Source organism: Neopsephotus bourkii, unplaced genomic scaffold, assembly GCF_033783945.1.
Source record: "Neopsephotus bourkii isolate Nb327-2 ecotype Australia unplaced genomic scaffold, CSIRO-AGI_Nbou_v1 NB_39, whole genome shotgun sequence".
NCBI classification, from domain to species: Eukaryota; Metazoa; Chordata; class Aves; order Psittaciformes; family Psittacidae; genus Neopsephotus; species Neopsephotus bourkii.
This window is the reverse complement of record NW_026900556.1, coordinates 116,999-144,424: the sequence shown is the minus strand read 5'-3', so window position 1 is coordinate 144,424 and position 27,426 is coordinate 116,999. Positions and strand designations below refer to the sequence as shown.

General features: G+C 54.6%; 1 protein-coding gene and 1 long non-coding RNA gene across 8 annotated transcripts in view; one reads left to right on the top strand and one right to left on the bottom strand.

Annotated features, from left to right (window-relative positions):
• Positions 1-16,421: 16,421 nt before the first annotated feature.
• Positions 16,422-21,038, bottom strand: LOC133208159 (uncharacterized). Of its 4 annotated transcripts, none has more exons than XR_009724268.1 (3): positions 19,653-19,937; positions 18,869-19,168; positions 16,422-18,784 (listed from the first exon to the last, which is right to left on the bottom strand). It is a non-coding gene; the product is annotated as an uncharacterized LOC133208159 (long non-coding RNA). The 4 variants fall into 4 exon arrangements; XR_009724270.1 differs by having other exon boundaries at positions 16,422-18,700; XR_009724269.1 differs by having other exon boundaries at positions 16,422-18,937; positions 19,067-19,168.
• A 2,824-nt stretch (positions 21,039-23,862) lies between these two features.
• The window catches only part of TNRC18 (trinucleotide repeat containing 18), a 55,264-nt gene continuing 51,700 nt past the window's right edge, over positions 23,863-27,426 (top strand). For 2 of the 4 annotated variants that reach the window (XM_061345813.1, XM_061345794.1), the window contains exons 1-2: positions 23,864-24,136; positions 25,223-25,629. In XM_061345813.1, coding sequence (XP_061201797.1) covers positions 25,428-25,629 — 202 coding nt within the window. In that variant the 5' untranslated portion in view covers positions 23,864-24,136; positions 25,223-25,427. Of the gene's footprint in view, positions 24,137-25,180; positions 25,630-27,426 lie in introns of those variants that run through there. The other 2 variants (XM_061345822.1, XM_061345803.1) reach the window with 2 other exon arrangements.

Genomic DNA, 27,426 nt, shown 5'->3' with positions numbered 1-27,426 from the left:
TTACACAAACAAGCTGGTTTGAACTAGAAATACAGCCCCTTTAGAAGGGAATCAAATAGAAGCGGTGGGATGCAGAGGGCTTGGTGGGAGCGGGGCAGAGCATCGCGCCTCTCCGCCTTGGTCTCCGTGAGGACACGGTAATCCTCAATGGGAGCTTGGCCCTAAGAGTGGCTTCAAAACCCATCCAAGAGCGTTTGGAGGGTGATATATGGGTGGAAATAGAGCAGCTTGTGGGTTTAGGTCCTCTGGGGGGTGATAGATGCCCATTCTATGGGCACAGCACTGGGATGGCTCCAGCTCACTGACTACTTTAGCTGCCACATCCTTGGGCATGGGCTTTTTGACATGAGGTTTCAGCTGCCCACCAATAGGAGTTCACTTTGGGATGGGGTATCTTAGGGCATTTTGGCTATTTGCAGCTGTCAGCTCAGGTTCTGAAGCAGTTTGTGCCCAGCTGTGGGTACCAACATGGTTTTGGGGGATGCTTGGACTTGGAGCATCCCATGGATGGGTGATGGCGTCCACTGTGAAGAAAGGAGTGTGGTGTGAGCTCTCCTCCATGGGGCTTCTTTCACCAAGCCATGGGCTCGCACTCCCAAACCTGTTAATGTGAAAGGGAAGCTGGGAAGCTTATCTGATCCTCAGAATGGCTGGGGAAGGGAATCTGGTTGGGGGGCAAATGGAAACCTCCTGCTGCCCCACATCTTAATGGGTCCCATTCTGCCAGTAAATCACAGCTCTGCCACTCGGGGAAGATGCCCACTGAATCTGCTCTTCTGGGGGAGGATAAAGCCAAGGGGGGTTACTGCCATGGTTATTATAGTTGGTTTACTAGGAAGAAATGAGCTGTTGCCCCCCTCATGCTGAAGCTTTTGGTACAAGGGGTGCAGGCAGCCCCGTGGCTGCTTTTCCCTTGGGATTTGTTCCGGTAAATCTGCCCTTCAGGCTGGAATAACCCCTGTGAGCAGGGCCTGTGCTACCAGAGCTGCTGGGAACACTGAGGTTCATGGTGTCAGAAACCCCTGCTGTGGTTTCCATTCCCTCAAGGGGGGCAGTGACTGTGCAGGATGCTGAGCTCAGCGGGGCTTTGGTACCAGTGCTTCCTGGCCAGGAAAGCTTGGAGTGCATCGGGTCCTGCTGTGGTGTGGATGGAGCATCTCCTGTATGGAGATAGGATGAGAAAGTTGGGGCTGTTCAGCCTGGAGAAGAGAAGGCTGCGTGGAGACCTCAGAGCAGCCTTCCAGTATCTGAAGGGGCCTATAGGGATGCTGGGGAGGGACTCTTCATTAGGGACTGTAGTGATAGGACAAGGGGTAATGGGTTAAAACTTAAACAGGGGAAGTTTAGATTGGATATAAGGAAGAAGTTCTTTACAGTGAGGGTGGTGAGGCACTGGAATGGGTTGCCCAGGGAGGTTGTGAATGCTCCATCCCTGGCAGTGTTCAAGGCCAGGTTGGACAGAGCCTTGGGTACCATGGCTTAGTGTGAGGGGGGTTGGAACTGGATGATCTTAAGGTCCTTTCCAACCCAAACCATTCTATGATTCTATGACTGTTCCCATTTCCAGCATACTCCTACCCCTGCCCTGCAGAGCAGGGCTCAGCTGCTCCCCATATGTGTGAGCAGCCCATGGCAATGATGCTGGAGGCAGTTGTTTCCATCAGGATGTGTCTCTCCGTTTCCAGCAGGGTTAGGGCTCTGGGTTGACTCTCACCTCCTGTTACTGCTGGTGACCATGGCCGGGGAATGGATCCTGCTCTGTTTGGAGCTGTTGGGTGTTTCACACTTGCTTGTCTTTGGGTTGTGCCAGCATCTCCTTGCTCTGATGGTTGGGAGCAGGCCTCTGATTCCCACCTCCTTCAAGTGATGCTGGTTTGTGCCCTTCCTCTTGGATCAATGCTGACCTTCAGCGGGGTGAGGTGTGAGTAGGGTCAGGGCGCAGTGGTTTCCAGGCTGCCTTGGGAACCAAACCCCTTTGGTTTCCAAACGTGCCCTTGGCCACGTTCCTCGATGCCCATGTCAAGAGGGGACGGCAGCTCCCTTTGGTTCTAGCTCCTGTACCCACAAGGGACAAGACTGAGGTGTGGGTGTACTCATGGAGCCTTGGGGATGTCCTGAAGGCTTCACAGCCCGGAGCTGGGGGCTCCCTTATGGACATGGATGTGGTGGTTCCCTTATGGACCATGGATGTGGTGGTTCCCTTATGGACCATGGATGTGGTGGTTCCCTTATGGACCATGGACATGGTGGTTCCCTTATGGACCATGGATGTGGTGGTTCCCTTATGGACCATGGACATGGTGGTTCCCTTATGGACCATGGACGTGGTGGTTCCCTTATGGACCACAGGTGTGGTGGTTCCCTTATGGACATGGATGTGGTGGTTCCCTTATGGACCACGGATGTGGTGGTTCCCTTATGGACCATGGATGTGGTGGTTCCCTTATGGACATGGATGTGGTGGTTCCCTTATGGACCATGGATGTGGTGGTTCCCTTATGGACATGGATGTGGTGGTTCCCTTATGGACATGGATGTGGTGGTTCCCTTATGGACCATGGATGTGGTGGTTCCCTTATGGACATGGATGTGGTGGTTCCCTTATGGACATGGATGTGGTGGTTCCCTTATGGACCATGGATGTGGTGGTTCCCTTATGGACATGGATGTTGTGGTTCCCTTATGGACATGGATGTGGTGGTTCCCTTATGGACCATGGATGTGGTGGTTCCCTTATGGACACGGATGTGGTGGTTCCCTTATGGACATGGATGTGGTGATGCCCTGCGCACGGGGTGATGCAGAGCCCTGCAGACGCAGGGTACCACTGCCCATCCATCAGGCTGCGGATGCTGCTGGCAGTCCCGACAACCACACATCCTCTTCCTCTCCATCCATGCGGGGGGATCCCTGTGGGCAGCTCCAGGCCTCTCCTGCTTGGTTTGTGCTGTGCAGATTTACAGCCAGGGCCAGGGGGTGATTTACAGCGCTCGGGGCTGCAGCTCTTTCCTCCCTGGTGCGGTCTCAGTGCTTGCTTTGGGTTTAGAGCTGCTGTGACCGAGCTGTGGGTGAGTTAAAGGCTCAGCGCGGTCACTGCATGGTGGGATTGGCAGCAGGGTGCTTCCACCGCCTTGATCCCTGACCTCCACACACTGGAGCCTCCCAATGGCACAAGTGAGACGAGCTTGAGGTTCTCAGCTCGGCCCCGTGTGGGAGGCACGTTCCCACCACGAGCATCCCCAGCCCCACTGCGCGACGCCTGCGCTGCTCCATTGCTTTTCCATGTGTCCCATAGACACAGACTGAGCCATGCCGGCAGGGATGAGCTGCGCCAGGCGAGGAGGAGGAGGAGGAGGAAGGAAGGCTCAGAGGCCATCACTGCTCTGCTTTGCACACCCCTGCTCTGTTCCAAAGCAGCACAAGGCCCCCAGAGCCCTGCAAGCGCCTCGTGCTTGGGGTTTATGGGCACATGGAAACCCCTGTGCCTGGTTCAGGTCTGCCTGAGCATAAACCTCATTGCTGCCCTCCCCTGAATGGGGCCAACAACCCAACTGTGCTCCTCTGCTTCCCCCTTGCTTTCCCCTTCCCATGTTCTCCTTAATCCCAGCTGCTTTTCTTCCCCCCTCCCTTTCCTATCCCCGCGCATCAGCAAGGATGGGGTTTGTATAAAAGCTCTTTCTGTTTCTCCTTCCTCCATCCATGGGTCTTGGGGTGCTTTGTTGTGCCCCATCGGGTCGATGCAGGGACAGGAGCGAGGCAGCAGCTTTGGGCATCCCTGTGCTGGTGGTGGCTGAGGAGGAGCAGGGGAGAAGGCAGGGTCCCTGATAAAGAGCCCTGGCAGCCGCATTCCTGCCTTGTTTATCACTGGTGAAGCGCTGACGTGGGGCATTCCTGGCGAGCCGGCTCCCGTGGGATGGGATGGGATGGGATGGGATGGGATAAGGCAGGTCATGGCCGTGGGCTGCTCCATGATGCAGCACAGCCTCCTTCCACGGTGCGCCTGGCTGCAGCCCCATCCACGTGGGTGCTCCTGTGGGTACCCTGGGGCTTGTCCCCATTGCCCCAGCCTGTGCCGCTGCTTTGTCCTCCCCATCCCAGCATCCAGCATCCCCTGCAGGGCCAGCACCGGAGCAGGTAGGGTCTGCGTGGGGATGCTCAGAGCCTGGGCTTGGCTCACGGGCTGGTGCTGATGGGTGCCAAGAGCCTGTGGAGGTGCAAAGGGAGCCTTGGCAAGAGGAGGAGGATGAGGACTGGTAGTTAGGGAGGGGAAGAGGTGGATGGTGTTTGGGTAGGGTTGGTGAGGGTGAAGCGAGCAAGACGGAGCTAAGGAGGTGTTGGAAGCAGTTTATCCATCACCTTGCTCTTAGGAGAAGCCTCCTCCTGCCGCTGCCTGGGTCCAACACGTGCCTGGGCCTTCTGCTTTGCCAGCAGGAGACATGGAGCAATGGACACACGTGGATGTGGTGGGGTGTAGGATGCGATCGCAGGAGCTGGTGGCCGTTGTATGGACAGCGAGACCAAGCCAGCACTGGAGAGGTGTGGTACCCAAAGAGATGTCTGGTGTGAACCATGGAATGGTTTGGGTTGAAGGGACCTTAAAGCTCATCCAGTTCCAACCCCAGCCATGGGCAATGATCCGGTGTCCGTCCTGCATCCATCCGCTCACTTGAGCATCACCTCCACCGCAGGGCCCACTGCAGCTCTGGGTGTTTCTTACCCTACAGATGCTAAATGCCCACAGCAACCCCACATCTTCCCGAGCCACGGACTCCTCCTGACACGGATTTTTCCCGGTGTTCCGGGTATCTCCTCCTTTCCCCAAGGCTTTTCCTCAGCCCAGCAAGGCCGTGTCTGCATCATTCAACTGAAGATGCAGGCTGACAAATAAAGAGGGGATAACTGCTTGCAGCTCGCAGCCGATCCGCCCTGCATTATTTATCCAGGATGAGTTATTCGCTCGGCTCCGTTACAAGGGAAAGCCGCTTCCCAGCCTGCGGAGACTCAGCTCTTTTCATGGAGCTCCTCTGTGGACCCATAAGTGTGGGGCAGAAGAGTGTGCGCCAAGCCCTCTTTGCTGTGTTGGAGCCATCCCACTTCCCTGCGGTGCGGCCAAGCCCTGCTTGTGGGTCCCATCAGGAAGTGAAGGCATCTTTCCAATGGAGTCTTGCACTGCCTGCAGGGGCAGTGTTCCCATTCCAGGCTCTACATGCACCTGAGGGATAAGGTCTGGAAGGCACCAAATCCTTAGGGATTGAGGCACCGCTCTGGAGCGATGGCCAACGGCTGAGCCGGACCCTGTGCTCTGGTGGTAGCATCAAGGAGGGTCTTCATCTCTGGGGCTGGTGTCACAGGCGATGCCATTGAGTGTCTTCAGTGCATAGAGATGCTCTGAGCAAGCATCTTTCCCTTGGGGGGGAATGTCGGGGTATCCCAAGGCAGCTCCAGAGAGCTTTGGGTCACACTGGCACCCTTCAGGCTTGGTATGAGCCTGCAGAAATACATCCCTCCATGGCCATCACACGCTGACCTATGGTGTGAGACTGAGCAGCTTTAGGTGGGGGAGATGGAAAGGGTTTCCTGGTGCTTTTCACACTTATGAGCCCTGGAAAGAGCAGGAGGTGCAGGAGTGGGAGTCAGGGATGGAGTCAGAACAGGGATGGAGTCAGAACAGGGATGGGGTCAGAACAAGGATGGGGTCAGAACAGCGATGGGGTCAGAACAGGGATGGGGTCAGAACAGGGATGCGGTCAGAACAAGGATAGGGTCAGAACAGAACACAGATGGGGTCAGAACAGGGATGCAGGCTGGAGGTTTCCAATGGGATGCTCCTTCCTTAACTGCAGTAACACTGCAAAATGGTCCATGATGGCGATGTCCCTCATCCTGCTCTGCAGCAAGTGTGTCCAGGCTGAACCAAGGGAGCTCCCCCCTGGCCATAGAGGATGATGGTTTGTGGAGCAGGACTTGTGGGTCTATCCCGCTGCTCATTCCCTTACCTGGGAACAGAGCTCGAACCGGCCCTCAGAGGTGAGGAGCTGCCCCTGCGCTCATCAATCTCCATTTGCATCCCAAAGAAGAAGGGAAAGATTTAGGAGGAAGATCAATGCTCCAAGAGCCTCTCTTTATCTCATCCCTGTGCTCCTCTGGGGCTGGGCAACCGGAGGCAGGTACTGGGAATAAATCCTCCTGGCTCCCTTGATGTAAATCAGGAGGACGAGGATGGATTTATGGGATCTGCACCTGATTTATGCTCCCGTGTCTGCTCCTTGCAGCTCTGTGCGTGCCCCCGGGCCGGATGGGGACCGGATGGGGACCGGAGCCACCCCCAGCCTCCTGCTGCAGCCGAAGTGGGACTGGGGCTGCTTTGGGCTGCGTTTGCCTTCGCTTTTGAAGCCCAGTCCAAGGTACTTTATTGTGCTTCATCCCGCTGTGGTCAAGCAAAGCAGGTCCCAAAGCGATGCCTTGGTGGAGGAAAGGCTTTGGGGTTGCTCCCAATGATGCTCTTCCCATCCATCCCTCCTTCCTCCCCATCCCGAGAGCCGTGAGCGCTTGCTGCTGGTGAAGTTGGTGTTCCCGTGGAAGAGGGGGATGCTTTTCCTTGGGAAAGCCCTTTCAGAGGTCCCGTGGGTGTCAATGGGGACCTTATCCCGGCTTGAGGACCCCCCCCCTTCACCAACCCATCCCGGATTCCCATCCTATGGCGGATGGGGGACCAGGGGAGCTGTTGTTATTCCTCTCATGCAGCAGGCAGGATCTCAGTGAGTGCCATAAACCCATCACGTGGGCAGAGCCTGGGTGAGCTCTAATTGCTTCTATTTGCATAATGAGGCGAGGCGCAGCATCCTGCTGCTGTTTGAACGAGGAGAATCGGAATCGGGGCGAGATAAACAACCATTGACACCCCCCAATCCCCATCCCCATCCCTATCCCTGCTCCTGAGCTCTGTGCTTCATCCCTCAGCGCCCGTTTTCCAGCTCTTTGGGAACACCAGGACCTCTCCCCATGGGAGCTAAGGGGGTGCTGCTCCTCTCACTTGGCTGCAGTGATTTGGGGCCTTGGCTTGGAGCTGGCAGGGATGTGATGTGGTGTGGAGGTGTCTGAACGGGAGCCGCAGAGGGAATGAGGCGCCTTGGCTGGGTTCCATGTGGGAAGCGTTGGTGTTGGGAGCTGGAGGGGGAGCGCAGGGATGAGGGTTTCCATGGGTGGGATGGGAGCCCAGCAGAGGTCACTGCAGCCCGGCACTGTCCGGCCCTCGCATCCCCAAGTGTCCAAGTGCGGCTTCCAGGACCTGCAAGCATGGGACAAGCCAGGACCCATCCGCACAGCCCCTATGTAGTGCTGGCTGGGGGATGCTCCTGCCTTGGATGCCCTGGAATGAGGTGGGGAAGGGGAAGGGACAGCCCCTGTCTGTGCTGTGACACCAGCCCCGAGTGTCCCCAGATGCGATGCTCTTGAATCACAGCATGGTTTGGGTTGGAAAGGACCATAAAGCTCCCCCAGCTCCCAGCCCCTGGATGGGCAGGGACACCTCACACTGGACCATGGCACCCAAGCCCTTCTCCCCACTCACCCCCAGCCGCAGGGACCAGGAGCATCCCCTCTGTCCAATTGGGTCCTTCTCAGCGGCCAAACCCAAGTGGTCCCTTTGGCATCCCCCAGAGCTGCTTGGGCACCTATGGCACCACGGGAGAGTGAACGAACCAGCTCCTTCCTCCTCCCCTTCCTCCCCAGGGCTGAACCCTTCGCTGCCCTTTAGGAGAGAAGTGCTGACTCCAGATGCTTCCCTAAATGAGAACCTTCTGCAAACAGCGCTGGTTTATTTTCCTATTGAAAGCAAAGGAAAGGGCTGTTATGATGATTATTAACATTTCTGCAGCCTGTGCTTGGAGCGGGGAATGCCGTGCTGGTGGGGGAGAGGACAAGCAGATAGATGGGTGCATGGGGAAGCCCGGTCCCCCCAACCACTGTTGGGTGCATCATTGAGCTGGTTCACCTCACCCAGCTCCATCTTACCCCATCCCTTTAGTGCCTGTGGTCTTCCCCTCTTTCCCCAACCCCAGTGGTCCAGGGATGAGGATGGGGAACCTCACAAGTAGGGACCAGAAGCATGAAGTCCGCTCTTGGTCTCCTGCCCGTGCCAAACCCATGGCCAAGGCTGCTGCTGGCTAATCCCCATCCTGAACCATGAAGGTCTCCCTTTGGCCTTTGTGGTGTTTGAAAGCCCCTCCTCAGGTCAATGTGCTGAACAGGAGGGGAGCAGCGATGCTTCCCGCATCCCTTCCTCATCCTCTGGCCCCAGGGAAGCGGATTAGGATGGAGAAAAGGAGGACCCTCGAAGGTGGGAAGAAAACCCCTTGGCACATCTTAAGGTGGGAGTGGAAGAGGGGGGAGAGAAGGAACAAGATGGGAGGAGAGGCTGTGAGCAGGAGACTGCTGCTTGCAGCAAGTGTCTGTGCCTATGTGTGTGCATTGAGGCTGATGAAAGGACCAGGAGCTCTTGAAGCCGAAGCCAAGGTGAGTAACCTGTGGAGTAACAGGGGAGAGGCCTGTTTACCCAGGAGCAGCAGGGATGCTCCGCCAGGAGCTCTGCAGTGGTAACAGCTTGATGACAGGGGTTGGCTTTCAGCATCCTGTGCTGGGAGGAGGGATGCAGGCCGCGGTCCATGGGGATGCAGGATGGATGCGGGTCTGCCTCCTCCCTGCATCCCTGTGGCTGAGCAGGGGGTGCGGGTGCTGGTCCCCACCACGGTGGGGCTTCCATAGAGCAAAAGCATCCCAGCCACAGCTGGAAGTGGCTTCGTGCTGTCCTGAGCGAGGGGTCCTGCTCTCTCTGCCCCATCAGCAAGAGGCGCTTCCCCCATCCCATACAGACAAGAAGCTCCCATTGCTGTTGCACAGCTTTTTGGTCCTGCTTGCACCCCCCTGCCCATTGCCAAGGGCTCCCTGGGCTCCCTTTATCACCCCCCTGTTGCATTGGAGATCCGTGTTTCATTCTTCCTCCTTCCTTCCTCAGCTTTGTCCCCGTCGCCGCTGCTGTTCCCGGCTTTCCAGCGGGTTTTGCTCTGCAGAGAGCTGCAGGTTGGCTATGAAATATGACAAAGCGTTCATTTAAATGCACACCATGATGCCGGCGAGTCCATTAGGGGAATTAATTTGAATGGTTGGCATTTAATAAACAGCCTCGTTCCTCCTCTTCTTCTTCCCCCCCCTCTCCCTTTCCTCCCTGCGCTGCCATCTCGCTTAAAAAGGAACCACATGTGGCTATGGGAGGGAAGGGGGAGCAGGTATCCGGGTCCAAGGAGGGGAAGGGGGGGGGTGTTGGGATAATGAAAGAGAGCTGGTGTGATAAGAGGAACTGCAGTTTGTTTTGTTCCTGGTAAAATAAAGCACATGTGGAAGGGGGCCGGGGCGAGCGGCTCGGGTTCACGGCGTGTTCGGTGCATGGGGGAAAACAGGGATGAAACAGGGATGGGAGTTGGGAAGGAAGCGAGGGTCCCAGCCTGGCTCCAACAGGGGGAAGGCGAGGGGGGGCTCGGAAGACGTTGCAGCCCATATGGTGTGTATTACAAGCTCCTTTCTAGTTGTAAAGATGAATTTAAAGCCTTTCTCACCTCCCCCCCATCCCTCTTGCAGTGACAAACGAACATCTGGGCTGAATGCTGCCCAGATCCTAATCAAAGCATTTTTTCCAGGGCCGTTGTCTGCCTTTATGGCGATCTGCTGTTGGGATTCGCTGCAGTTTCAATGCACTTGGCAATCCGAGGCTGTAAATACCCCTCCCTGGGGTTTGTGATTCGGGATAATGGGATGGTTCCCCCCCCTTTTTGCTGCTTGATTCGTTTGGTTTGGTTTGGTTTAACGGCATCTTCTTGCCCGTGCATAAGTTACAGCACGAGGGGAGGTTGGTTCCCCCCCACTCTTTGCTGTGGGGTATTAACAATTAGCTACAATGGAGCCCCGAATCCCTGTTGAGCATCCCCCAGTCATCCCAAAGCATCCCTTTTGCTTACAGAATAGATGGAGAAAGGAGCTTCCTGCCAAAGGGAAGCTGAGCCCTTTCTATGGTGCTCAGGGGCTTCTTCAGCACAGCCACAGCCTGATAGGGAAAAGCCCTTTGCTTCCCAAAATGGTGCTGGAGCAGATGATGGAGATGCTGGAAAACAGGGAATGCTGTGGTCCCATTCCCATCGGACTCATTTCTTAATCCTGTGTTAAAGGATGAATACTCGAAGCTTACCTGGCATGTTGAATAGTGGTGGTGGTATCCCAGGTGCTATAGGAAAGGACAGCGCTTGAACTGGGGCAAAGAGGTAGGAAAACCCCTTTAGAGGGACATGGTGCAAGGTCCCCTGTGTTGGTCCCGTTCCCTGAATGAGAACAGAGCTGGGGAACACAAAGATGATGGCTTTGGGGTGTATCCAGAGCACATTCATCCCTGCAGGAAACATTCCTCCTCCTCATCCAGGTTTCTTCCCTTCCGAGGCTGCTTATTTACCCCGATGGATGCCTCGAGGTGCCTGATTCCAGGCCATTTAAACCAGGAAGGAGAGCTCTTGTTTCTACAGCAAGGGCATGAGGTAATGGCAATGGCAATTAAAGGTGTTCTGAGTGAGCTGAAAGATCACTGCAGTGCAAAGCACTTTGCTGCTCCTCCTTGGATCTGCAGGATGAGGGATAACCTGAATCCCAGAGCCTCCTCCGGTGATGCAGGGATGGGTACCATCCATCACCAGCACCCTCTCCATGCAGGGAAGCCAAGCTTTGGCTGGGAAATGGGAATGGGTTGGGAATGGTGGTGGCTTACACTGATTTCCAGCTTGATGCTGAAGCGACTGTTTCCATGTGCAGCCAAAACACATCTTGGTTATTGCAGGGAGAGCTACACTTTGGGAGCATCCTTGCTCAGGGTTTGGAGCAGGGACAGGTTATTCCCCTTTATGGGCGCTGGGTGTGTTTTTCCCAAGAAACACAGAATTACCCTTGAATATGATGAGCCAGGATGCAGCAAGGGAACCCTGGAAGGGATTTGGGGCCATTTCTGGGGTAATTATTAATACCTTTGAGATTTTACTGCTGATTTTGGGATTGCTTTGCACCTCCTGCCTCTTTTCCATCCCTTTCCTCCTCAATATCCCCTAAGTGCTGATGATAACCGTGGGTCTTCCCAGCGATGCCAATGCTTCCCACTGATCTCAAGGTCAAGGTGAAGCCTAGCTTTGGTCCACAGCTAAGCCAGAACATCCATGGGGTGAGAGCAGCCACCAGCATCCTGAAAGTGAGGTGGATTCATGGAGCTCCACATCAGCACCATCAGTCATTGGGATGCAGGGCTGGATGCTGAGGTGCACTGCAGCTGAGGATGGGGAGAAAAGGGGTGGTGGTGCCCAGGGGTGCTGCGGGGGTCCCTTTGATGTCCCTATGGAGGAGGATGTGATACCCAGCTCCATCCTCATCCCTATGCAGGAACGGGAGAGGCCGGAGCAGGGATTTGCCACTGCACACTGCTCCCAGAGCCGCTCTCAGCCTTTCCTCATTCCTTTCTTTCTGGATTTAAGGCAGCTTCCAAATTCCTGCACAGCCAAATCCCGCCCGGGGCTGCCAGGAAACCTGGCCAGCAACAAGTACGTGCCGTTTCTGTACCCGCAACACAGCCAGGAGTGCTGTTACCCTGTGGGTGACGATGATGGGACGGAGCTCCAGCCCTCCTGAGGATGCGATCCCATCCATTCCCGGCCTGCAGCCGGCTCCCTGCCCTTGGTGCTGCCCCGGGGAGGGTGCTCAGTGCTGTAGCATCACACCCCCCCCCTTCATCATTGCCTTTTATAAGCCATACAAACCCCTCTATCCCCCCTCAGATTCCCTAAACTTCACCCTCCCCATAACCTCCCGCTTTCCCGGCGCATGGAAGCTCATCAGCTCCATCCGGGATTTATGATGCCGGGGACTTCCTGCGCTGCCTTTCAACGCGCTCCCCTCCTTCCCGCCACCCATAAATCAAAGCTGTTTGTTTCGGGTTGCTCCTTCCCTGTGTTTTCATCCCCATCCCTGCCTCCCTCAGTCCCTGAGAGTTTTGTGGGATGCTGGAGGTGCCGGAGCAGCCCCGAGGCCACGGTGAGGGCACCCGTTGGGTCTCCCATGTGCAATGTCCATAGCTTGGATAAAGGGGATGGGGAATGTGTTTGGGAAAATCCTGCATTGCTGGTACAGCCTAAACGCAGCTCCCCGTGTCTAAACACCATTGGGATGCAGCCCCGCACCCAGAGGCCCTCAAGGCTTTGGGGTTTTCCATTGAGTCCATGATCCCAAAGTGATTTTATGGGAATCCTTGGGTCGGGAATCCAAAGGCACGGCGCATGGGGCTGCACATGGAGCATCCTCCTGGCTGTGGCGAGGATGCGGAGCCGGCTCCATCCGAGCCCACCCATGGGAGGCCTGATCCAGTCTTTCCACTGGTGACTCATGGAAAAAGCCTTGTTTTGCAGGGGCCGCTCGGCACCAGGGGCGTTCCTGCCTCCCTCCACTGCTTTTCACCATCTTCGGTATGAAAACATCTGGAATGCCGACCTTCCTGCGGAGCTTGCCTCACCTGAAGGCATCCCCCCCCTTCCCTATCCGTGCGCACACAAACCCTGCTCCGGCCGCTTGGGAAGCAGCCCGGTCGCACTTCCAGGGTTGAATTCTTTGGGAATTACTCTTTCGGATACAGCTCTCATACAATGGGGCAGGGTTTGGAGGGTTTCCACCGCCCCGCGCCAGCTCCTTGCGGGCTGCTTTCGGTACAGCGTGTGCCGGGCTGCATGGGGCCCTCCAAAGCCTCTCTGGAAGGTTTATGGCACAACCTGGAGCGATGGGGCTGGGGATTGAGCCTGGCTTGTTCCAGGTGTCCCTGCTGTTCCCAAGGCCAGGGTGGAGCGGGATCTCACTGGCTTTAGGGAGCAAGAAGGATCCACCTCTAGATTTGGGTTAAAACACTCCAAATGGTGAATGATGCTGATGTGTCACCACAGCACCGTGCTTCATCCCAAATACTTGCTTTTCCCTTCTGTTCCCAGCCGTCCTTCAGAGGGCAGGGATGGAGCAAGGACCATTCCTGGTGGGATCAGCCCATCCCAGCCCTGGGCAGATCTGTGTTTAACTGAATTGGCTTTCCTCTTGGCAAAGGGATAGGATAGGATAGGATAGGATAGGATAGGATAGGATAGGATAGGATAGGATAGGAAGAAATAGCAAGAGGATAGGAGAGGGCTGCTCATTGCTGTGAGCTTTCCCACCTGACTTCTCACACCTTCACACAGCCCTGCCCCTGCTGCTGCTCTCTGGAAAGCCGATTCATGGGGTTTTGGGTTGGGGGGAGGATCTGGTTTAGTTTGGAAGCTGGGATGGAAAACGGTTTCCAACCCCCAAATTAGAAACAGAATGATGCTGAAGGGCCTTGTTTTGGAGGGGGTGGTGTGTGTCATCCCGCAGCAATGAGAAGCACGTGCTGAAGAGGAGCAAAGAGCTATGATTTATTTCCTCTTAATGCTACCCAAAGGACTGGCTCGGCTCCGAGATGCTGCTCTCACTCCCTTGGTACCCATCCATGGGGATGGCTGAGCTGCTGTGGGCAGGGGACACCCATGGGATGATGGGGGGGACAGGACCAGACTGTGTCACCCAATTTAGTTGTTTTTGTGGGGAAAAGGGGATTGTTCTGTGTGGGGTTTTTTGCCCTGCTCTTCCCAAAGGGGTTTGGATGGAGAGCTGATGTGAAGTGATGGGATAAGAGCCAATGTTTTGCTGCGATGGTTTGTCAGCGCAGTGGATTACAGTGATTTCGCTGTGGGTTGCTCTATGGTCTCTATCTCCCCCAAACCACCAGGTCCTATGAAAACTGAGCCAGACTCTTGGATAAAGAAGCCCTGCTGGGGCAGTATCTGGTCCTGCCTGCGATGGGCTCATCCCTGCACTCACCAGAGTTGCTAAAACCCCTTTACAAATAACATAGATCCTTAAATGGCAAGGATTTCCCCCATGGTGGCTGTGCAGGGGCTCAAAGACCCAACTTAAAGCTGAATTCCTGCTGCAGAGCAGCCTTCACCCACTCTATTTATTCCTCTTGTTAGGTCTAACATGCACCCAAAAGCTGGGACGCCCCATCTTGCCCTGGGGGTACCCCCTGGGTGGGTTTTGTGGTGCATGGAGCCAGTGGCTGGGATTTAATAAGACACTTATTGTATGTTAAATATCAAGAGCTGATAGGAAACATGTGTCCCCAGGATTAACGGCCCTGCAGAAGATAAAGCAGGGAGTTCAACCTCCAATCAGCACGTTTCAAATAACCCACTGTTGCTGCAGCACAGAATAACCAGGGACAGGAGTGGGATGGGTGAAGGTCAAACCGGTATCACAGGTCACCATGTCCCAGGAACCACGGGATGGGGCTGGTGATGCCTATGGGATGCTGGTTATAGCACAGGAGCAACGTCAGTTCCGTCTTCTCCCATTTCTTCCTCCTCTTCCACCTCTCCCCTTTCTTTTTGCTTTACCCAGGCCCCAATTTCTCCCCCGTTGAGGCAAAAGCCTTGGCTAATTAGCAAAACGTGTCAAAGAGAATGATGAATGGCCCGGGAGGAGGTTTAGCTGCCTTTGTGCCTGACTTCTGCTCTTAAAGGGTTTATTAGAAGATAAGGGAGCTCATGATGGCTGAGCAAAGTATGTGCTATCACAGGCGTTAAAGGGTCGGAAAAGAGGGGGGGATATGGGGTGGATCGGGGTCACCCTCGGAGGGAGAGCGGAGAGAGCTCGTGTTTCTCTGCCTCTGTGCGTGACCATCACCGTGGTGTCTGGCCTTGGCAGGGGGGAAAAAAAGACATGAAAAACCCCCTACGGCTGAATGCCTCCTTTATTCCTGCAGGGGCAGGTAATTCAATCTCATGAGCCAGGTTATGAATGTCTCTGTGTTACGGGGTGGGGGGGTTGTGTTGGTGCACGTGCCGGGGGCGATGCTTTAGGGTGTTCTCTGTGTGGGTGCTCAAGGTTGGTGCTGAGCCTAATGCTGGGGAGAGGCACAGCCAGGGATTGGTGGCAGCAGGGACAGGGGTGCTCAGGACTGGACTCACTCCATGGCCACAGTGCCTTGAGCCCCGTGGGACATCCCTGATGCTGTTCAGTGTGGGCTCAGACTCCCCGTGCTGGTGGCTCCCAGTGCTGGGTGGGCAGCAGAAGCACAGGCAGGAACACCAAAGCATGGTCCTCCCATGCAGCATCTCAGCTGTCCTCATCTTTTATGGGTTCAGGTGTGTTTCAAGCAGTTCCCAAAGTGACCAATTCAGTGAAACTCATACTCCCCAAACCCCAAACCCCTCAAACCCAGCAGCTTTTGCACCATGGGATCACACAAACCAGAGCTGGCAGCGCCACAGCATCCCTGTGCCATGCCAGCATCCCAGTGGGGAAGCAGGGAGAGGGATGAGTGTGGTGGGAGCTGTATCACCAGCACTTGTTTGAAACCATGAGTGATTCCGAACCCCATCAGACACCGATGCAGAGGCCTGAGCCACTCGATGCATGTCAAAGGGGTGGGAAAGGAGCTGCTCCATGAGGTTTTCCTCCAGGAAACAGAGCTCTGGGCTTAATAAGCTATTTGTAAAGCTCGCTGTGGATAAACAAGAGGCCATGTGTGAGGTTGGAGGCGGCCTCGCAGGGCTCCACCACGCGGGCTGGGACCTCAGCACAGAACTATTTGCAAGATAAACAGAGGAAAATGAGTGCTGGATGAGTGCAGGGCCGCTGGCAGCAGCGTGCTGCTCCTTTCGCGGGTATTTTGGGGCAGGAACTTGGTTTTCTGTGTGCTGCGGCTCAAAGATGCTGGGGTTTTGCCTCCAAAGGGAACCTTGTGTGCTTCTGAGTCACAAATAGACCTGAGGAGCGGCTGGGAGAGGTGCAAAGAGGGCTTGCAGGGGAGTTTGAGGGTGCTGGTGCACCTCGGGCTGAGGTGCCAATAGTGGCAATGTTAGGAGCAGAGCTGCCCTGCCTGCTGCTCGTGCCTCCCGTCAGCTCCTCTGTTCCTCCATGCAGGCACATGCAGTGTAATGGTGCCCTGTCCTCTGCCTGGCCTAGGCTGGAGCAGGGGAAATGGGTTGGTGTCCATCCTTCCATTCCCTTCATCTCTCCATCCCTCTGTCCTTCTATCTCTCCATCCTTCTGTTCCTCTATTCCTCCATCCTGTCCATCTCCCCATCCCTCTATCCTTCTACTCCTCTATATATCTCCTCTGTCTCCCTATCCATCCCATCCTTCCATTCCTCTATCTCTCCATTCCCTCCATTTCTCCATCCTATTCCTCCACGCCATCCATCTCTCCATCCCTCTATCCTTCTATTCCTCTAGCTCTCCATCCCCTCTATCTCTCCATCCTGTCCATCCCAACATGCCCTCCATCCCTTCTGGGTCTTCCAGAGCAGCAGGAGGTGATGCTCTGGTCAAGTGGGACAGGATGTATTCCCTGGGGCCTGGTGAGCTCTCACTGCAGCATCCCTGCATCCCGATGGTGATGGCTGAAACGCAGCACCCACATTTGAGGCTGGGGATGGCTGTAGCAGCACAACCCTCTCTGGTGGCCTCTTTGGGAACGCTAAACTGGGCAAACTGGGATGGGGGAAGCTGTCCCTTCTCTTCACACACTTGCAGATCTCCCTTGGACATTGGGTTCAGTGATGATTTCCTTCTCTCCTGGAGACTGCAGCCATGGGGTGATGCCTGACTTGGGGCACCACTGCTGGGACCCGCCTGCAGCTGAGATCTCCCAGTGAAATCTCCTCCTTCTCTTCCCCACCCCCAGCAAATTTAATTAAAAGTCATTCAGATTCCTTTGAAAGAAAATGTCATCCGTCGACACAATTACACTTTAACTAACCAAAGCTGTTACAGTTCCTATATATATTGGAATCAGGCTGTCGTTATTAGTTCTAAGTAAGTAATTTATTCCCATTATTGTGTTCAAATTACAGGATATTACCCCCTGGGGAAATAATCCTGTTATTTGAAATGTAAAAAAGAATTCACATGGACAACAATGGATTCCTGAAGGAACCCAACAACAGTCCCCAATCCGAGTGCGGCATCCCTTGCCTCGCATGGAAAAAGATGAAGTTGCTTTTACAAATGCTCTTTTCTCCTCTCTTTTCCTCCTGCCACCTCAACAGAGGTAAATACGGTTCCTCCTCTTCTAGTGAAGCCTCTGTTTAGTGAGGGAATCCTGGATGTGCAGGAATAAGGGGAAGGGACATGTATATGTATGTACCCCGTTATTGAGGCGATGGGAAGGGAGCGTGGGGATGGTGGGATGCCTGCACATCCCAAGGGGGGTTCTGCTGGAGCTGGGAACCATCGGCTTTCTCTAGCAAAGAGCTGCTGAGGCCCTTCAGAAACACTGTTCCCTTCATCGAGATCCTCCAAATAACAGCTTGTCTCTGCAACACCCAAACATAAGCAACTAATTTGGACCCACCGAAAGGAAAAAGGGGGAGGCCAAAAAAGAGAAGAGAAAGAGGAGGAAGAGGGAGGGGAGGGAAGAAAATCAGATACACTTGTAACCTGATTACAACAGCCAGCTATGTGTGCAAAATCACAATGCAGCTCTATAATTAAATCTCTCTTTCCCCCTCCTGCCGAGCTCTTTCCTCTAACAGGCATGGTACAAAAACAGTCGTTAGGACATCAAATTCCAGCTCTGACAAGAGGGGACCTTTTTTGTCTATAGCTGCTCGCCTCCTCTTTAAGGAAATAATAATTATAAGCCCAGCACTGCTGGCTGACGAGCTTTGTGGGGCAGAAAGGGCTCGTCTTGTCCAAACCGCTCCTTTAGGGCTGTGGAGAGGGAAAACAGGAGGGGAAGTGCTGGGAGCCAGCCATGGACACCCCCTCCTTGTGTTGGGGTTCAGGGCGAGAGGAAACCCTGGGGTCTAACAAGATGCTTGAAGGTTTGGAGCCATGGCTATGTCTTATCTTGCCCCGCTGGTTTAGCATCAGTGGTTTGGTACCCATGAGATTCCCAGGTGGGTGTGATGGTTTGGTGGGTGCATCCTGAGGGATGCGAGGAGCCAGTGGATTCCTGGACATGGGGAAGACTCCTGCCCTAACACTTTCTGAAGGGGCTTGGCTTCTCCTCACGGTGGTCCCAGATCCTGGGCCACAAGGTGATGGAAGGATGCTACGGATACAACCCCCAAAAGGAACATGGAAAGGAGCCCCACGAAGGCAGCCTCCCCCCCCAGCCCTGCCTGTTAATGGCTTTGATTTACTCCACGCTCGTCACAGCTATTCCCATCCCTGTGACACCCAGCACGTGCTTTTGCTGGCAGCTGCAGGCTGATTTCAGCCTCAGGACCCATTTCCTTGCGGGCAGGTTCCTGCTTGCTTCTTCGGCATATTTTTGGGAACAGGTTTTGCATCCCATCTTCTTTTCTGCTTGAGGGAGGGGGGTTTGAGTTTCTTACAGTGACGGCACGTCTGCTGGTGCAATGACTTGCAGCATGGTGGGGAGGTCAAAGGAGAAAGCCTGGCAGCAGGGGACCAAAAATGGGTCCCAGTGTGCAAGCTAACTACCACTGAGAGAGGATTTATCGATTGCACCTCGCTGGCAGGTAGGAGGAAGCAAGACCAAGCGCTGACGCAGGCTTTGCGATGCGACACAGATTCAGATGCCGTTCCAATGAAGCTGTGGATGTTTGGGTTTAATGGCAATTAACAGCTGTTAAAAGGCAAAAAGATCTATCCTAATAACACCTCCTGCTCCTGGTGCCTTTCATGAAGGGATTCGAAGATACGGTTGTGAGTGTTGATTTTAAGCCACGATAATGTACCCCGGGGAGGTGGATGGGTTTACCTTGTTTTCAGGAGGGGAAGCTGCAGCAGGCCAGGGCATGATGTGGGGACGAGCATTTAACACCTGGCTCTGGAAGAGGGACAGGGCTGAACAGGGACCAGCCAGCAACATGGGTGCAGTTTTCACCAGCATTTTCCCATGTCTTTTATTTAGGGGGTGGGGGGGAGATTAAATCAGTGCAAAACCAGAAGCACTCACAAGTTTAACCTTCAGCAGGACCCTCATGCTAGGGGGGGGCACGTAGGAAATCGTCTCCCTGAGAGATGCAGCAAATCTGGATTTTCCAGTTCCTGGAGGGCTCTGCTTGTTGAAATGAGAAGCAGATAGGAGAGGTGAATTTTAAGAAGGACAGAGCAAAGGCACACAAGTCTGCAGTTAAGTTCTAAACTTCTTTCTCTGGATCTCCTGCTGAGTAAATGCTTTAGGAGCTTCAAACCACAGCCTTTAATATCTCCTTAACATGCCCCGCGATTCCTTCTCCCCCCCTGTCACAACAGCAAAGAGCAGCTGGGAATATTTTCCATTTCCAAATGCTTTGTATGCATACGAAAGTACCTGCAGCTCCTGTGGGCCGGGCTACGGGAGGAACGCTGAAGCCAAGGGTATCTATTTGATATCAAACCTCAAAATAGCACATGTGTCCTGCATCCAGGAGGGTGTTTTGGATTTAACTGACAGATCAAGGGATAAAGCCCCAGTTTACTCCGTTGATGTAGAAGATCTTGCCCTTTGGAGCTCAGCATTCCCGTTTGCTTGGATGGAGGCATGTTTTAAACTCACATACCTGTAAGGCTGGGGTGTTAGATGGGGGTTGTGGATTTGGGGAGGGTTTCCCAGGCACGTTTCTCCACCAAAACACGTTTTTTCCTGCTGAAAGGTGTAACTGCCATTTCCGTGCCTTCCAACCAATTTAGCAGCAGATCTGTAGCCAAAAAACGCAGGCAGTAATTACAGCTTTGGGAGTCGCGCTCCTCTCAAAGCTCTCCATGGGCTGTACATGTCAGCCCTCCTCCCTGCCTATTCCCCCCCCCCCCGGACCGATCTTGGGTGAAAAAGGCTTATTATTGGGTAAAAGGGAAAAGCAAATAAAAGCACCCTGGTCTATCAAAGATCCGGTCTATCTGTGATAAAAGCCGGTACCAGGGGGCTGTGAAAGCACTGGGCACCCAGCACAGGTCCAGGTCCTGACACTGGTGGGGTCCTAGGTTTGGATGTGGGGGGATATGCAGGTGGCAAAGTGAGAAAGCGGGGTGGTTTTGTGGATAAACACCCACCCGCTCATGCCAGGCAAGGAAGAAACCATCAGGCTTTATTTGGACTTGAAAACCGGCTGTGGTTTGGGAGATGGTTGGCTTTATAAACCTGCTGCAGGGTCGGAACTGCTGTGATGGGAAGGGGGGGCACCAACCATGTCCTCCTCCTCATCCCTTCTCCCACACTGGCAGGGCACTGGGATGCTGCATCCATGGGATGTGGGGATGCTGCATCCATGGGATGTGAGGATGCTGCAGGCTCCTGGGTGCTGGGTACAGCCCCGGGGGGGGGGGGCGTTTCTTGGGCTCCCCCCACCGCCCCATGCAATGCAAAGCCCGCAGTCAGGCTGAGCACAGGACTTATAATCAGCCAGGATTTATGGAGAAAAGTGAAATCCCGAGCTGTTCTGGTCATTAATCAGGAATTCTTCCCTTGGTTCCCAAGCTGTTTCCCTAGGGGGATCTCCTCATCGGGACCCCCCACCCTGCAGCCCCCTCCCTACGATGTGCAAGGGGTTGGGGTGGGAATCTGAATTAATCACCCCCCCCCCATCGATGAATAAATCCCATGGGATTCATCGGAATAAACCCCAGCAGGGCCCCCCTAGCTTTCAAATCCCACTTCTCCCCCTGCAGGGGTTTATTGGGGGGACGCACACACACAACACCCTGCTGTCAGACTCAGCGCTGCTTTTAAGGTTGGGGGGGGGGGGGGGGAGGCATGAAATCAGGGCAAGGCTTTGCCGATGCGTTGGGCTCGCCGCCGACCGTGTTTTAACGTGATTTATGGCTGGATTTCTAAATCCAGCCACTGACTCCATGCTTTAAATATAGCTCCAAACCCACCCTGGAAACGTGTAGTAAGCACGTTAAAAACGCCGGGAGAAAGGGATGCGCAGCCGAGCTAAGGATGGAGGGGGGTGGTTTTTTGGAGGGGGGGGTGTCCTCCCTGCTCCAAACCCATAGCAATGAGTAGGTGAGTGTGTGTGTCCCCCCCCCAAGCTGTGGCAGCCCCACAAATAGGGGGATCAGTTTTGTCTCACATGTTTCTAGACAGCCCCCCCCCCCATCCTACCTGCATCCCTGGAGGGGGCAACGACACACTGGGCATTGTGGGGCTGGGGGCTGCGAGCTCTGTGCTGCTCCAAGTGTGGCTGGGCTGAAAAGAGGAATAAATAAGGAAAAAAGAGGGGGAAAATAAAAAAAGGGGGGAAAAAAACGGGCGGGGGGGGGGGGGGGAAATAAGAGGGGAAAAGCAAAAAGAAATTTAAGAAGGGGAAAAAAGAAAAAATAAAAAGGAAAAAAAACCAACACCCCCCAAAAATTTAAAAATATTAAAAATAGAAAAAAGGAGGGGGGGGGAGAGAAAAAGTGGGAGGAAAAAGGGCGGTGGTAACGGAAAAATGGGAGAAAAAGGGTGAAAAAAAAGGAAAATAAACAAAAATAAGGGAAAAGAACACAAGGGGAGGGATGGAGGGAGAGGAGCTGGGTGCAGGACCAGGACGGGGGTTATCACCCCCGGGGGGCGGGTGGCACCGTGGGAACCTGTCGGGACCCTGGGGCACTGGCACCGGGGGGGGGGACCAGACACACACACGGAACCCACCCCCCCCGGCAATGATTCTTGACCCAAAATAGGTATTTTGGGACATAAACAGTGTTTGCGGTAAAGCTTTAGAGGGAAAAGTATGAGAGCGGCGGCTGCCCCCCCCAACTTCCCCTCGGGAGCTGCCGTGTCCCCCCTTTGCGAGACCCCCCCTTTTCGAGGGGCAATGCGAGGGGGGGGACACAAACACATTGATACCGTCTTGGTGGAAATAAAGGTGGGAAAAGAGGGGGGAATGGTGGGAAACGGTGGGAAAATGGTGCCCCCCCCTCCCCCTCAGTGTAGCCACAGCACAGCGGGAGAAACCATAGTAATAATGATAATAGCGATAAAATATGTGTGTATATATATAGGTATTGGGGGGGGTATTTTGAAGGAGAAGGGGGGGTCACTGCTTTGTAGCAACCCCAGCCCGGAGCTGCTGCTACAAGATGGCTCCCGGCCGGAGGAAGAGGAGGAGAAGGAGGAGGAGGAAGGACCGGAGCCATAGGGGGGGGGGCAAGGTTTTTATTAGCATGTCCCTGATTTATGGCATGCCAGCCCCCCCTTCCCCGTTCAGGGGACAGCAGCGGGGAGGTCCGGGCGTTAAGGCATGGGACATGTATAAAATACGCCTTTAAAGCCACATAAAAGCGATCGAGCCATTAATATAGGTATTTTTTTGCCTCTTAGTTCCTCACTTTTTGGGTTATTAAACAGAAAATGGGGGGGGGGAAGCAGCACTCCCCTCCTTGAAACATCGGGGTTTGAGGCTTCGCTTCTGACGCAGCCGGGTTTTGCTCTTCGATATAAATAAAAACATGTATATATATATAAAAAATATATATATATATATAGGCGTTAAAACAGCGCCTTTCGGAGCGTGAGAGCTTTGCGAGGAAGGCGATGCCGCTTCTTCAAGCGATTAAAAAGCAGCAGGAAGAGGGGAACCGTTCCAGGCTCCGTTTTGGGGCCGTTCCGGGACCCGTTTCTGCCCCGTTTGTGCCGTTCGCCTCCAAACTCCCCCTTCCGGACGTGTAAGGGGGGGGGCTTTATTGGTATTAATTTATCCGGGGATTAAATTCATGTTTCCCTCTCCCTTTTTCGTTATAAAAGCCGAGTTTTAACTAAATAAAGAGTGGGTTTGGAAGCTCAATGGCAGGGGGGGGTCGTTGGGAATGATGAGGTGTTCGCCCCCCCCCCCGATGCACAGGGCAGCGTGGAGAAGTTAAAAACCCATTAAAGAAAGAAGAAAGAGAAGGAAAGAAAAGTAAAAGTTGGGCTGGACACTGGGAAGGCAGAGCCAAGGCCGCGTCCCGTCCCCCCGTCCCCCCCGCTCTCTTTTGGCGGGCAGCTCCGCTTCTCCCGCCCGTTTCTAACGCTAAACGCAGCTGGAAAAAGCGGAGTTTTGGTTAAATCGGAGGGGGGAGGGTGTTGTCTCCTCCCCAAACCTTCCTTTTCACCCTATTTTTACATTTTTTATGGGGCGGGGCCCGCAGGGAGGGATCAATCTTCCCCCCCCCCCCCCTTTTTCGGCCTCTCCCCTTCTCCCCCTCAAAGGCCGCTTTGTCCGCGGCGGGGCCGTGGGAGAGGGCCCGGCGGCGCTTCCCCCTCAGCCTCATCCCGGGGGGCCCTCACGTCCCGGCCGTGGCAAAGGGAGAAAGGGGGGGTAAAAGATTGATTTAAACCCCGCGGATAATAAAGGGTAGAAGGGGTCGCGTCGGTTCCCCCCCCCCCGTCACACCTCAGAGTGGTGCAAGAAGTAGGGGGGGCCCCGACCCCATCCCGCTTCCCCTTCCAACCGCCGCCAGCTCCGAGCGGGAGACTAAGGCGAAAAGAAGGAGGGAGGGAGAGGGATGGGGAGCCTGGAAACGGGCGGCGGGAGCGCCTCAGCGTGAGGGGGAGCGGGGGGCCTGGAAACGGCCGCCTGTTTACCCGCCGGTGACTGGCAGCGCGGATGGGCAATGGCGAGGCGCGGGCGGGCGTTGGGGCCGCCCCGTTCGCGTTGAGAACAATGCGCGTTTCATGGCCGCGCCGCCCGTTCCCCCCCTTCCCCTCCTCCTCGTTGGGGTTTAGCGTTTCTCTCCTCCCGCGCTCTCCTGTGGTGTTTTTTTTTTTTCCCTATTTTTTTAGATTTTCCCTTTTTCCTCGTTTTTTTTTAAGCGAGGAGGAGGAGGAGGAGGGGGGGTTGTGTGTGTAAGGGGGGGTGTGTGTGTGTGGTGTGGAGGCGATGCTGCCTCAGCTCGGCGGGCCCCCGCCGCTCCATGGCGCGGCCGCTGCCGCCGCGTCGCTCCCGCGTTGCCCTTGCTGAGGAGAGGAACGGAGCGGAGCCGGGCCGGGCGGCGGGCAGGGCGGCGAGCCGGCACCCCCCGCCCCAGCCCCGCGCCGCCGCCGCCATGCCCCGCGACCAGGCGGCCTGACCGCGCTGAGGTAGGAACCGGACCCCCCCTTCCTTCACCCTTCCTTACCCAACACATCCCGGCCCGCCTTTTGCCCCCTTTTTTGAGCCATTTTCCTCTGTTTTTAGCACTTAGGAGCCGCGATCCCGCAGCCCCGCGGCCAGACTCGCCCCGCTGAGCCACGCAGGCAGCGTTTAATTGACTTTAAAACCGGATTTTTCACCTAAACTTAAGAAAACCACGACCCGATGGGATTTTTCTTACTATTTTTCATCATTCCCCGTTCTATTTTATTTAATTAACCACTTTTTTTTTGCTCGGCGGATCCCCTCCTTCTAGGCTCGGAGCCGGGAAGGGCGGCGGGGCCGGGGCTCCCTGAGCCCTGGAAGAGGGGGGGGATAGGGAGAAAACCCCACTTTATTCCCCTCAGTGTTTATGATTCCTCGCTATCCCGGTGCAAAACCCGGTGGATCGGGCGTGAGATCGTTTCATCAGGCTACAACCACGATTAGGTCTTTATTTGTCTATATTTCTGTGTGTTTTTTACCCTTTCGGGGTTTGGTTGTTTCCGAGCGGGAAAAACGGGAGGAAAAAGAAGAAAAAACCCCGAAAAAATAACAAAACCCAAGCGGCCATTTGAAGCGTTGGGAATGCAGGAGAGGGGGGAAAAGGGCAAGAAACGAGGCTGCGGGGCGATACCGGAGCCCCAGTCCCGATCGGGCGGCTCCCGGTGGGGCAAAGCAGCCCCACGAGGGGAAATACAGGAAAAAAAGGAGAATTAGGGAGTTTATCAGTGGTGTTTTAGTGTTTTTTGGTGTTTTTCTTTATTTTAATGGTTATTTAATGCATTTTTGGGAGGCGAACGGCAAAGCCGCTTCCCCGCCGCCCGGTCCCATTGGAGCCGCGGTGCGGGCTCTGCTGCCGCTGCTTCCCTTGGCGTTTGGCGAAGCCGAATTCCCTTTTCGTTGAAAACCGGGATTTTTAAACACTTTTAATCATTTCCCCCGCCTTTTCCCCGCAAGTTTTCCTCCCTTTATTTGTGTGTTCGCGTTCGGGGGTGGCCGGGAAGCAGGGCTCGGAGCAGGCTCCTCATCGCACCCCGCTTCTCTGTTTGCAGGCAGCGCCGAGACCGCCGCGCCGGGGCTGGCTCCGTCTCCTTTCACCGCGCCATGGGATGCTTGGACGCCTTATTTTTGAGAACCATCTGATTTTTTGGGGGAGGAGAAGGAGGGGGGGGGGTTGGGGGGGGCGGGGGGGTGGGGGGGGAAGGCGGTGGCGGGCACCGACAGCGATCCGGGAGACTCCTTGAAGCTGGCGAGTGGATGATGGATGGCCGAGATTTCGGGCCCCCCCGCTCGGTGCACGGCCCCCCTCCGCTGCTCTCCGGGCTGGCCATGGAGAGCCATCGCTTGGGAGCCACCGGCCGCTTGGCCCCCGCCGCTGGTCCCATGGCTGCCGGGTTGCCCGCTGCCCTCCAGCCCGGCAAGTTCCTCGCATCGGGCATCAGTCTCCACTCCCACCCGGGTAAGGCTCTGCGGACCCCCCCCTCTGCCCCGTCCCACCTCCGGGAGTTTTCCCTTCGCTTCCCCCTTTCCCGGTGCCTCCGCGGCTTCACACGCAAAAATACAGTACTAATAATAATAGGGGTTATGTGCGCTGGCAGCTTTTTCATGTGTTTTTCCCAAGGGTTTTCTGCTTTGCTTGGGTTGGATTTGGAAAAAAATAAGAGGGGAATAAGGGGGGGAAATAATAGTGTGGGGAGAAATAACAGAGGAAAAGGGAATAAATAATAAAGGAAAAAAAATAAGGAAAAAGGTAAAAAATAATAGGAGAAAATACAGGAAAAGTGGGGAAAAATAGAAAACAGATAAAGATAATAGGGAGAAGAAAGGAAAAATTAGGGAAAGTGAAAGAAAAAAACGGGAATGGGGAAAAAAATTGCTCCCAGCCGATAAAACTTCCCCCTTCCAGTGTACGGTTGTGTTGGCACTCGGGGAAAATCCCTGCCGAAGGTGTTTCGTGGAATAAATCCTGTTTTGGGGAAAGCCGGAGAGCGGTAGCCTGGGCTGCAGCGGGGAAAGGGGCTCTGGCACGGGTGGGTGAGAAGATCCCTGCTCGGGCAGGGGAAAGGGGGTAAAATGGGGCAGTTTTGGTGATTTCCCTTCTGCTGCCTATGCGGGTATCGGGGAGTTTTCTTCTCTTCCATTTTATCTTTTTTTTTTTTTCCCTTATTTTTTAAATAATTATGTTTTATCCTAAACCCGCAAACAAAACTTCTCTTTATTACGTTTCCCCTTCCACTCGTTGTGCTTCATCCTCACGGAGCCCCACGTCTGCTTCTCCACTGAGTAAAAAGCAGACATTGAAACACACGGCGTTTATTTAGCTTTCTCTCTTTTCTCCCCACTCAGCTTTTTATTTATTTGCTTAAATGACTCCATTTTTGAGACGGATTTTGATCTTTTTCCGCCCTTTCCCTGTTCCCTTTCCCAGCGTCTCGCAGGGTGGGATCAGGCGGGATCCTGGCGAGCTGCTGCCGAGCTCGTCCTGGGGAGGACACAAGGGATTTCTGACCGTTTGATTTCCCTCTCTGCCTCTCTCTATTATTACTCTTTTTCCCTTTCTTTCCCCTGGGCGTGGAGAGGTGACTCGGAGTTTACTTTAGGCGTTGGGAGGGTGACAGGTTTTGCAATAATAAACCTGCTTTTCTCCCAGCCGCCCGGGATGAATGACTTTGAAATTTGCAAACCTGATTGCCAACATCTGCACAGAAGGAAGCAGCCCGAATCGAGGCAAAGAGATTTATTAGGTTTAGACTAGGTGGCAGTGCCAATTTCCCAGGTGCTAAGGGGAGAGGTGTAAAGCGAAGGGCTCTGAAGCCAAGCACATGGACAAACACCTTTTTTCCCTTCCCTTTTGTCTTGGTGGTGTTTTTTCCCCCCTCCTTTTATTTTCATCCTGGGCATTTTCTCTCCCTCCATATTAAAGCAGAACACGATCTCTGCAAAAATGCATCTGCATACTCTGAAGCCAAACCGAGTGCGGGTTGTTTCTTTTTTTTTTGCTGTTAATTCTTTATTGGGTGATTTTTATGCTGTTTAAATTATTTTTGTTGTTATTTCTCCTCCCAAAGTTTCTTTTCTGATGCTTCCCTGAAATCCAGGCGGCCCTGGAGGGAAGCACAGAGCTCTGGCCTCCCTAAGCTGCCCCTGCGTTCCTCCCTGCCGCCGTCCGCCAGTGATCCCACTGCATGGGGATCGAGCCTCGGATCTGGGGCTCCTCATAGAGCAAAAAGGGGGTTTGTGAGCCCTCTTTTTTTAC